At 41.5% G+C, this 12,065-nt stretch overlaps 1 protein-coding gene across 2 annotated transcripts in view; it reads left to right on the forward strand.

The window, feature by feature from the left end:
- The window catches only part of ZNF410 (zinc finger protein 410), a 48,714-nt gene that overhangs the window by 32,959 nt on the left and 3,690 nt on the right, over positions 1-12,065 (forward strand). Inside the window, exons 9-12 of one of the 2 annotated variants that reach the window (XR_002346015.1) lie at positions 2,008-2,133; positions 3,658-3,798; positions 4,081-4,285; positions 5,205-5,332. Coding sequence is in view for 1 of the 2 variants with exons in the window: in XM_003128661.4 (XP_003128709.1) it covers positions 2,008-2,133; positions 3,658-3,798; positions 5,205-5,332 (395 nt within the window). In the remaining variant the exon portion in view is untranslated. The remainder of the gene's footprint in view (positions 1-2,007; positions 2,134-3,657; positions 3,799-4,080; positions 4,286-5,204; positions 5,333-12,065) is intronic. The other variant, XM_003128661.4, reaches the window with a different exon arrangement.

The following is a 12,065-nucleotide window of genomic DNA, read 5'->3' on the forward strand; positions in this document are numbered from 1 at the left end:
TATTTATTTTTATCTATTATATAAAATTTTGTTAAATACATAAAAGTAGAGAAAAAATACTTTTTCATATAACGGTAATGCTGTTATCATACCTATCAAAATTAATAATAACTCCTTGGTTTTATCTCAGACCCAGTTCGTGTTTAATTTTTTTCCACTTGTCTCAAAAATGTCTTTTAAAGTGGATTTATTTAAATCACAATTCAACAAGATCCAATTGTTGCACTTGATTAGTAAGTCTTCTTCAATCTAGATCTGTCTGTGGAGTTCCTATTGTGGCTCAGCGGGTTACAAACAAACCCAACTAGTATCCATGAAGATGTTGGTTAGATCCCTGGCCTTGCTCAGCGGGTTAAGGATCCGGCATTGCTGTGAACTGTGGTGTAGGTTGCAGACACAGCTTGGATCTGGCATTGCTGTGGCTGTGGCTGGCAGCTGCAGCTCTGATTCCATCCCTAGCCTGGGAACCTCCATATGCCTCACATGTAGCCCTAAAAAGCAAAGAAAAAAAACAGATTTGTCTTCATGTGCTTTTTTTTGTTTGTTTTTCATGCTATAAACTTATTGCACAACAAAGTCAGTCATATAGTTCATCCCACGTTCTGGATTTGTTGGTTTGCTTCCTTTTATGTCATTTAACTTGTTCCTTTATATTTCCTTATAAGTAGAAGTAAGACCTAAAAGCTTCAAAGGTTCAAAGATTTGGGCAAGGATGTGTTATTGTATAGGCGGTTGTGTTTCATTTTGCATCACATCAGGAGGCACACAGTGCTTCGTTGTCAAAACTGATCAGTTCAGATGATAACACCCTGATCCCCGAATTGTAACATTCGCTAGCAGTCTTTTGCCATATGGTTTTATCTCTGGTGTCTGAGTGGTCTGAATTTATTTCATTAGGGTTGTAAAATGGTTATTTTTCTAATTCTGTTATTCATACACATTCATTAGCTGGAATTCTGTGTAATTGGTCTCTATCAACTGGGCCTATTTAGTAACTTGCACACAAAAGGCAGGAAAAATGTGTAATTCTTTTAATTGTGAGTTTTCAGAATAATAATTGGTGCTCTGGTTACTTCCAGTAGTATCATTTTCACTGCTTTTTCTCTCTCATTAGTATTATTTTGAATTCATGTGTTCCTGTATAATCATTGTATTTCAATCCATTAGAATTATTTTTTAACGGCTTTTGAACATATAATGCTTATACCTTAAAACTCAACCATTGTAAATATACGCATCAGTGATTTTCAGAAAATATATAGCAATGTGCAGTCATCACCACAATCCAGTTTTAGAACCACTCGTATCACACCAAAAGTTCCTTTCAACCCCTTTGCTGTCAGTTCTTGCTCCCACCCCCAGATCCAGGCAATCATTGACCAGCTTCCTGCCTCTACTGGAAATTTTCTGGCCATTTCACTTAATTTTGCTACCTACTAGTCCCCTGTAGGCATAAGTTTTTGACTGTGCTCCAAGTGTAGTTGTCTGGGTAGGTGGAGTAGAGATTGAGGGTTTCAGCCTTGAGGACGTTGGGAATAGTTTAGATCACTGTGTAGAAGAACCACTAGTGCAAATGCTGAAGACTGAGAGTTGTGGCAGGAAATGGGATAAAGGCTTAGGATGAATCAATCCTGTATTGGAATCCTTGAGGATAGTACATGTTCTAGAGATCCATGAAAGACTATCTGGAAAAGGGAAGTAAATATTCTGTGTGATCTTCTACCTGAGAAGTCGTTTGGTGAAAGCAGTAGTAAGCGGGTCTGGAAAGTACCAGAAACTGGGAGCAGTGAGCATGCTAAGCCCTCCTGGTGTATTCTGCCAGCCTTCTCTCACACACGGAAGGTTGAGAGGCTGGGGGAAGATGCGGAATGGGAGAAGGAGCAGCCTCTTAATGTTTACTTTAACATCCTAAGGGCTTCTCCATCTAGGGCTTGAGTCCATTCTCCTGCTGTCAGAAACATACCCTGTCATTTTGGCACCCTTGTCTTAACCTGGTCTGTGTTTCAGGAGAGAAGCCACATCAGTGTCAAGTCTGTGGGAAGACCTTCTCTCAAAGTGGGAGCAGGAATGTGCACATGAGAAAGCATCACTTGCAGATGGGAGCAGCTGGGAGTCAAGAGCAAGAACAAACTGGTAAGAAGAGGGTATAGTGGAGGGTTTTATTTGGGGGGTTCAACAAGCCAAATAACTGGAGTGTCTGATATGGAAATTTTCTGATTCTGCTTTGGGTAGAGAGGCTGGTCTCATTTGATGGACTAGTGGTTTGCAGTGTAGCTGTACAGTAAAATCATTCGCAAGCTTTTAAACATATTTTGGGAATTCCTGTGGTGGCACAATGGAAATGAATCTGACTAGGAACCATGAGGTTGCGGGTTAAATCCCTGGCCTTGCTCAGTGGGTTAAGGATCTGGCGTTGCCGTGAACTGTGGTGTAGGTTGCAGACTTGGGTCGGATCCCGAGTTGCTGTGGCTGTAGCATAGGCCGGCAGCTATAGCTCTGATTAGACCCCCAGCCTAGGAACCTCCATATGCCATGGGTGCGGCCCTAAAAAGACAACAAAAGACAAAAAGGCCAAAAAAAAAAAAAAAAAGAAATAAAAAATAAAGCCTATTTTGTATCGCTTGTCCACCCCCCCCCCCCCAGCCTACAAAACAACCTGATAAATGAGGTTTTGGAAAATGAAATCACAGCATCTGCAATTTTAAAAGTTCCGCTAATGAGTTTGATAGTAACTCTGCTAACCCATGAACCAGGATTTGAGTATCACTATGATCAAGATTTCTATATAACAAGAGTTTTTCTTTTGTGTGGTTTTTTTTTTTGTATGACTACACCTGCAGGATATGGACGTTCCCAGGCCAGGAATTAAATCCAAGCCTCAGCTGTGGCAACACCAGATCCTTTGACACACTGCACTGGGCCAGGAATCAGATCTGGGCCTCTGCAGCAACCCAGCCTGCAGCAGTTGGATTCCCAACCCGTTGTGCCACAGTGGGAACGCCAAGTATTTTTTTACTTTTCTGTTGTGACTCCTCGTTTACCCTAACTTAAGTTTGAAAATAGATTTTTATTATTCATTTCCATATCTTTCCTTAATTGGTTGTCTTATTCCAAGTACTCCTTTCTGAGTACTTGGAATACCATTTCATATATTAATTATCCATATGCTGGTCATGAACAAGGACATTTATCCATGAGGCATCTAGGTGTATTTTTTTTAAATTAATTAATTAATTTTTTTGTCTTCCTGCTATTCCTTTGGGCCGCTCCCGCGGCATATGGAGGTTCCCAGGCTAGGGGTCAAATTGGAGCTGTAGCCCCTGGCCTACGCCAGAGCCACAGCAATGCGGGATCCGAGCCGCGTCTGCAACCTACACCACAGCTCACGGCAAACACCGGATCCTTAACCCACTGAGCAAGGGCAGGGACCGAACCCGCAACCTCATGGTTCCTAGTCGGATTCGTTAACCACTGTGCCACAACGGGAACTCCCTAGGTGTATTTTTGCTTTCCCAAAGTAAGTGAAATAGGAGATGGCTTTCAAGGTACAGATTAACTTCTAGTTCTAAAAGAAAAGTCCAGCTTCCTGTGAAGGAAAATGGGGACCAGGCACAGCCTTGACTGCTGTATGTCTTTCACATCCTATTCTCTGTGCAGCTGAGCCACTAATGGGCAGTAATTTGCTTGAAGAGGCTTCAGTAACCAGTAAAAACTTGGTGTCTATGAATTCTCAGCCCAGCCTTGGTGGAGAGCCCTTGGACCTTCCAAATACCAATTCTATCCTAGGAGTTGATGATGGTAAGACTTTCAACTCTCCTTTATTTGGGGAAAATGCCTGCAGCTAGGGACTAAGGAATGGGGTTGTCGCTGAATTGGAGATTTTAGCTAATTTCATTTCCTCTGAGTGGAAATGGTATGATTCAATAGCATTTGTGTTCTTTGTCTCTGGGGTAGACAATGGATCTGTAAAAAAAAAATTTTTTCATTGAAAAGATAATGTAACAAAAAAATTTTTAAGAAGAAAATTATCCATAATCTCCTAGCATTCTAGCCCAACTATTTCTATCTTTCCTATTGCAGTTATGGAAGAACTTAACTTTTAAAACATTTAAACAGAACATAACCAGGTTTTACAGAGGAGAATTAAAGCAATTTCTCCATACCTTCAAAAGCCATATCTTCTGGAGAAAAGAAAGGGCTCTCTAGGAAACAGTTGCTCCTCTCTGGTATAGAAATTTCACCCAAGTTACACAGGCCAGTCCCTCTTCTCTGAAAAACTTAACAGGTGAGGTCAGCATGCATTTATTCAGTGCCTACTGTGTGCCTGGCACCATGGGAAAGATAAAAGTAGAAGACAGGGACCTCAAAATCTAGTTGAGAAGTCAAAACTTACACATGGGAAACAACATTGAGTGACAAGAAGATAGTGTATAAGCAAACGTCAAGTGATGTGGTATAAGCTAGAAAGCCCCTAGAAGATACTCTTTAATTTATTTGAGAGCTAAGTGCTTTTGTGTGTAAACTATTCCCAGAAGATTTTTGTGGTGATCCTGCTGATGACATTTAATCAGTCTGAGACCCTGTTTTCATTACTCATATCTCACTCGGTCAGTTTTGGGTATAAAGACATTGTCTGTGTAACTGCTAGGCCCAGAGTGTGCTTCCACAGTAAGCTTCTTCTGTTGCATGAATGATTCAGTTGATAAATGAAGCAGGAGGCACAGAAATTGCATGGAGCTACTTGGCCAGCCTTAAGGAAGAAAGCTTCAAGGGAGGATGGGACAATGAGTAGGAACTTAAGTTCCTGACCTGCACATATTGCGCTATTTATATCATTGCTAACTGCCTTAAAGGTTGGCTCTGCTTCCCTGATTTGCCTGCCTAAGAAGCTTTTGACCTGTTTTATATGAAATTTTAATCCAGCTAGTAGTACTGGATTAAATTTAGTATTACTCTAAATTTGTATATTGAAAAATGGTCAACTGTTGCATTGAGATTTCTTGCCTTTTCTTCCCATCTCCCTTTTGTAATACTTTCCAAGTTCACTAGTAGCATTTATCAGACAGAAATTAATTTGTAAGAAATACAGGACCATGAGATTCAGTTTTGGGGGAAATAGTTTTTAGAGTTCTTACTGACTTGATAATGAAGGTAAGTGTATCTGTGGATTCAGTTTGCACTGAAACATTTTTCTGCCATTTCAGAGGTGCTTGCTGAAGGATCCCCACGTCCCCTGTCTTCAGTGCCTGATGTGACACATCATTTGGTGACCATGCAGTCAGGGAGGCAGTCATATGAGGTTTCTGTCTTAACTGCCGTGAATCCACAGGAGGTAAAACTGTCTCTTGCCCTTACTTTGTTTCTGTGGAGATTAATTTGGCAAATGATTGGGGATCCTTTCCTGGAAACTTTGACTAGAATATCTTCCCTTAAGATGTGTTTGGGTCCAGCTTCGAAAGGATCCTGAGTCTTAGGGTCTCCTGAGTTGGGAGAGGGTCAGTCGCAGCTGGGACTCTCAGTCCTAATTTCCTTTATACACATGCCCTAAATGAGATTGACGCCTCCTGTTCTCTGCCTCACTTGTGAAAAGGATGCTGCCTTTTTTTTTTTCTTTCTTAATTTTTTAATTTTTTGGCCATGCCCAAAGCATGTGGAAGTTCCTGGGCCAGGGATCAAACCCGTGCCACAGCAGCGGCCCAGCGCCAGATCCCTTAATACGATGCACCAGAAAAGAATGCTGATGCTGCTTTTATTTCATAAATAACATTCTAGGACAAATGGTCCTTAAATCATTAAAAACAATGATCATTCATTAGTAGGGTCAGTTGCCTAGGCCACGCCAGGCTGAACCAATTGGGCATATAGGAATGTGTTCATTTGCCTGTTGAATAATACCATCTAAGTCAAAGAGGGCTTTAGGTTGATTCTAAGCACTCCTAACTCTATGTTTTTGGCTCTGACCCAGAAAACAGAGTGAAAACCAGTTGGGCTTTTAGAATCTTAGGATATTTTATTGGTCTTGTGTCATGGAGGTGGATGACCTCATCGTGAGCTCATTTCATATGCATAAGTTTATGCCAAAACCTGTACAGCCTGGATCCCTTCAGTGTTATAGTATCTTTCACGGTGCTCTCTCATCTTTTCCCTTTTCCTTTCATTAAAACCTTTAGGCCAGAATCAGCTATTATAGCATTCAAGTGACTCAGCATACTGTATTGAATATTCTCAAGTTTTCTGTGATATTTCTGAGGATACCCAGGATTACAAGGCTTCGGGTGTGCATGTTAATTTTCTACCAGGATCTTTCCTTCTATTCATCATTGTGACCCATCATCTCAGTTTTGCTTATATCATTATTTTTTTGTCCATGCCTGGGGCCTGTGGAAGTTCTCAGGCGAGGGATTGAACCTGTGCCACAGCAGTGACCCAAGCCACACACAGCAATGCCAATGGTCAGATCCTTAACCTGCTTAGTCACCAGGGAACTCCAGTTTTACTTATATGATATTGAAAGTTTTTGCGGAGTTCCCATCGTGGCGCAGTGGTTAACGAATCCGACTAGGAACCATGAGGTTGCGGGTTCAGTCCCTGCCCTTGCTCAGTGGGTTAAGGATCCGGTGTTTGCCGTGAACTGTGGTGTAGGTTGCAGACGCAGCTCGGATCCCGTGTTGCTGTGGCTCTGGCGTAGGCTGGTGGCTACGGCTCCGATTAGATCCCTAGCCTGGGAATCTCCATATGCCACAGAAGCGGCCCAAGAAATAGCAAAAAAAAAAAAGAAAGAAAGAAAGTTTTTGCTATTTGGTATCATTGGTTCTTTCCTAAGTCATCTGCTCCTGGTAACCATTTTATAACTGCTTTTTCCTTTATTTTTTCCCCTCTTCACTTATCTACTAAATTTTTTTATTATGGAAGTTTTCAAAGAGTATATATAGTGAGAAAGAAAATAGCGTAGGAGTTCCCTCCGTGGCGCAGTGGTTAACAAATCCGATCGGGAACTATGAGATTGCGGTCCATCCCTGGCCTCACTCAGTGGGTTAAGGATCTGGCATTGCCATGAGCTGTGGTGTAGGTTGCAGATGTGGCTTGGATCCTGTGTTGCTGTGGCTGTGGTGTAGGCTAGCAGCTACAGCTCTGATTTGACCCCTAGCCTGGGAACCTCCTATATGCCGAGGGTGCAGCCCTAGAAAAGAAAAAAGACAAAAAAAAAAAAAAAGAAAAAAGAAAAGAAAATAGTGTAATGAACGCATGTACTATCACCCATTTTCAACAGTTAACTTTCTGCTATTCTCATCTCTTCCCTTCTTCTGTTTGTTGATGCTTTGTTTGCACTGGAGTGTTGTAAATCAAATCACAGACATTTTATCTGTAAATATTTTCAGTATATACCTCTAACAGGTAAAGATTTTTTCAAAAGTATAAAATCTTGGAGTTCCTATCATGGCTCAGTAGTAACAAACCCGACTAGCATCCATGAGGATGCAGATTGATCTCTGGCCTTGCTCAGTGGGTTAAGGATCTGGTGTTGCCGTGAGCTGTGGTATAGGTCTCAGACGAGGCTTGGATCTGGTATTGCTGTGGCTGTGATGTAGGCTGGCAGCTACAGCTTCTATTTAACCCCTAGTCTGGGAACCTCAGGTGTGGCTGTAAAAAAGGCACACACACAAAAAAGTATAAAATCTCTATGACACCCAACAAAACTATCAATAATTTATTGATATCCTCTAATACTTAGCCTTTTAAATTTTTTTCTCAAAAATATCTCTATGGTTGGTTGGTTTGAATTAGGATTCAAACAAGGCCTCTACATTGCATTTGGTTGATAATTCTGTTCATCTCTAATAGTCCTCCCCCTCTTCTTCAGTATGGCTATCTGTTTAAGGAACTGGGTTATTTTTCCTGTAGAATTTCCAACATTCTGGTTTGGGCCAACTCCTTTTGTTGTTTGACCCATTTCTCTATCCACAGATTTACTAAAATTTGGTTAATTTTCTGAAATTTAGAAGCTTGATTATATTTCTGTTTGTTTTTTCCCCTTGGCAAGAATATCTCATAGAAGAATATCTCTTGCTTCCTACTACGTCGCATCAGGAGACACATGGTATTTGGTTGTTCCCCTCTTACTGATCTCAAGATTGGATTCTGTAAAAGTTTTGGCAGCCGTTACCGATCATGGGCTAGATCTGCTTTTTCATTAGATCTCCTTGCAAAATAGTGGTAGCCTAATTCTCTTTCCTTCTGTTTTTATTAACTATGATTCTTCTACAAAAGAAATAACTTTTCATTAACTGTTGGGTTGCTCTGAAATAGTTCAGGAAAATCACCCCCTTCTCTTTGTACCTAGTATAAATTATTAACTTGACAAACAAATGCCCAACACATTTTCTTTTTTAATATTTGAAACCTTGGAGTGAGTTCCCCAGTTAAGGGTTAAGGACCCAGCGTTGCTGGGGCTTGGTAAGGCCAAAAAGAGAAAAAAAAAAAAAGAAAGAAAGAAATGTTTTTCTCTCCCTACTGCTAAATACAGTTTTTTGTTGAAGCTCCATGTTCCTCCAAATAAATGTCAGATGTATAAAAATTTAATTCATTCAGCAAATACTATGTACCTGTTTTGTGCAAGGCACTGTGCTGTGTACTAGTTAATGCAGTTGTAAACAAAATACAGTCTCTGCCTCAAAGAGCTTATTGTCAGAGTTCAGACCTCTGCCTTTTAGAGCTATGTAGAGGGTGCCCTGGGAGTTGTGCTGTACATAGAGTTTAGAATGGGAAGGGCAACAGATCAGTAAACTGGCGATTTTTGTATAGGGTAGTAGTGATAGTCTTAGAGAAAGCAGGAAATAAGTTTTAGAGTTGAAGTTGGGACTGAGGGACGAGTAGCAGTTATCTTGCTGGAGAAATGGGAGGGCTTGGACAAAATTTAATAGTTGTAAAGGTAGGAATGTGTACAAAGGCAGAAGGTGAGAGGAGCATGCCCAACTCTGGAGCCACGAAGGGTTGAGTGTGATGGACAGGGAATGGAGAGATGGGTATAGAATGGGAAAATGAGAGCAGGAGAAACAAGCTGGAAGGACCTTATAGGACATGATTTTTATCCTGGGGACACTAGGGAGCCACTGCATGGTTTTAAATGGGATGTGACATGATCAGATTTGTTATGCATAAAGTCCAGTAATAGCGCATTTGTTCTCTTGAACTTAGAATTGGTTTCAGTGTGTTCTTGTCTATTCGATGCCCATTCACAGCCCCAGGCAGACAGTAACACAAGCTGCCTTAAAAAACAAAGGAAAACTTGGCCTTCACTTCGGGAGAACACAAAGGGCCTATAGGCCCTGAGTACCTGGTTTCATAATGGAAGCCTCAGACACTTAATAGAAAAATATTAATACCATCAAGAGGAACGTGCTGCCCTTCGATGTAGCTGAAAACCCCGCATTATCACTCTTTCCTCGTGGATCCTTGTGTATTTACAAATACAACTTTGAGCCACACTACTTTTTGTGTTTCCTTTACTGTTACCGTTATCATTTTCCTTTCATCAAGGCATTCCCACTGCTCATGCCCCACTTTTCCTTCGTAAGGTAGCCTTATCACATCCTCCAGTACCTTCATTGTTTCTCAAACTCTAAGCCCCTGAAGGCTCAAGGCTTCATCCTCTTCCTCATTCAGGGTCTGAGTACTAATTGACCATTCCTCCATTAAATGAGGAGTATTGACTCCTTAGGGGTCCTCAGATGCCAAAGAAGGAAAAAAGGATAGCAACCCTTAAAACAGTATTGGCCATTCCAAATTGTTTTTTTTTTTTTTAAAGATCACCATGCATTGTAGATGAGACCTGTAAGAATCTACCCATGCACTTTTTTTTTTGGCCGCCTTGTGACGTATGTAGTTCTCAGGCCAGGAAGCAAATCCTGCAACCAGGTCAGAGCTGTGACCTATGCCACACTTGTGGCAATGCCAGATCCTTAACCCACTGAGCTGGGCAGGAGATCAGACCCCCGTCCCTGCCACTGCAGAGACACCATTGATCCCGTTGTGCCATAGCGGGAACTCCTGATGCCCTTCTAATTGGAATCCTGTAAATACGATCTAAAAATAAAAATAATTTATCAAGAGTGTCAGAGAACAACCAAATTAAGTAAACAGAAATTGTCATGGAAAATATATGAAGAACAACATGTTAACTCTCATTTGCATGTTTCAGATTGGACAATTCAGGTTTCCCTCAGTGTAGCCAGGCCTTCTGAGAATCAGACGGAGGACTTTTGCGTAGGCCCAGCTGAGACCCCAGGGCTTTTGTACCTGTTGTGAACTAAAGTTATGAAGTTATGGAACCCAGATGGGTTCCAGAGCCACCTTGTTCACATAGTTCACATTCTTGAACTCAAGAACCAGTGTAAGTGATTGCCAGCTAGCTGTGACTCTGTCTTCGAATATTTCCCAAATAAAACAAGGAGGAAAACAGAAATGACAAATTCTTACATTTCCCATAAAGTGCCATTGCTAAATTTGAGTGTAAACATCTGGATCTTGGTCTAAATTAAAAGCATACCATTCTTGGAGTTCTTTTGTGGTGTGGTGGGTTAAGGATCTAGCATTGTCACTGCAGCAGCTGGGTCCCTGACCCAGGAACTTCCACATGCCATGGGCATGGCCAACCCCCAAACCCCCAAAAAACCAAGCCATTCTTAATCTCTGTCACACAGCATCAAATGAAATCTGTGGTTTTTCCAAGATGTAATTTTTTCCTCAAATTTTGTTTAAATTTCTTTAGTTTCCATACCATTAAATTATACTATATAATTTACCTTAGTCTAAATTAAGATCACCAAATAAATACATTTCCAGATCAGGAGTTTGTCTGGTTAGATTTTTTTTTTTTTTTTTTTCTTTTGGTCTTTTCACACCCGAAGCACATGGAGGTTCCCAGGCTAGGAGTCATATCAGAGCTGTGGCCACTGGCCTATGCCAGAGCCACAGCAACTCCAAATCTGAGCTGCATCTGTGACCTACCCCACAGCTCATGGCAACATCGGATCCTTAATCTGAGCAAGGCTAGGGATCGAACCTGTGTCCTCATGGATACTAGTCAGATTCGTTTCCACAGAGCCACAACAGGAACTCCTTATTAGATTTTAACAAATGACACAGTTTTTATTGTTTTCACTGTATTATTCCCATTTTCTTTTCATAGTAAAATGGAACACAGGAGTTCCCATCGTGGCACAGTGGTTAACGAATCCGACTAGGAACCTTGAGGTTGTGGGTTCGATCCCTGGCCTTGCTCAGTGGGTTAAGGATCTGGCGTTGCCGTGAGCTGTGATGTAGATTGCCGACGTGGCTCGGATCCCACATTGCTGTGGCTCTGGCCTAGGCTGGCGGGCTACAGCTCCAATTGGACCCCTAGCCTGGGAACCTCCATATGCCATAGGAGCAGCCCTAGAAAAGGCAAAAAGACAAAAAAAAAAGGGGGGGGGACCCAGTAAATTATTATATAAAACCACCTTTCAACAGGAACCTTCAGTATAGAGTAGAATGTCCACAGTAGCTGCCACCCTGTTTGGAGACTCAGTCTTCCTTCATCACAGGAGATGTATTTTAAGCCCAGGAAATCCCTGGTTGAGTAGGTTCTAGCTCCATGTAGAACTCCATCCTTTTTACATCAACTTGAGCCTTCAGCCTATACTTTGGCCAGCTGACTGATACAAGATTTTTGCTTCTACCAACTCTGACTTCCCTGTGCTTATAGAGTCCACCATTACTGACTAGTGAATATGTGATGACACAGATCATAGTTTGGCTCAATCATAGTTTTGGCTCAGTCACTATGGCAATTATAGTTTGCCGTAGTGGAAGTCCCAGCATCATCACATGGCCATAGTGCCATCCCAAGGCCAGTATATAAATGAGATCTGTCAGTCGATGCATGTCTCTTGCTTTGGAACTAGATGTCCTTGACACACCCATGCAGTGCATTCCCCACCCCCCCATTGTAAACCTTTCACTTAGTGTGAATTATTTTTCCTGTTACTCAGTAGTAACTATTCATCTTTGTTTTTACTCTCTTACAG

Source organism: Sus scrofa, chromosome 7 (genome assembly GCF_000003025.6).
Source record: "Sus scrofa isolate TJ Tabasco breed Duroc chromosome 7, Sscrofa11.1, whole genome shotgun sequence".
Classification (NCBI taxonomy): Eukaryota; Metazoa; Chordata; class Mammalia; order Artiodactyla; family Suidae; genus Sus; species Sus scrofa.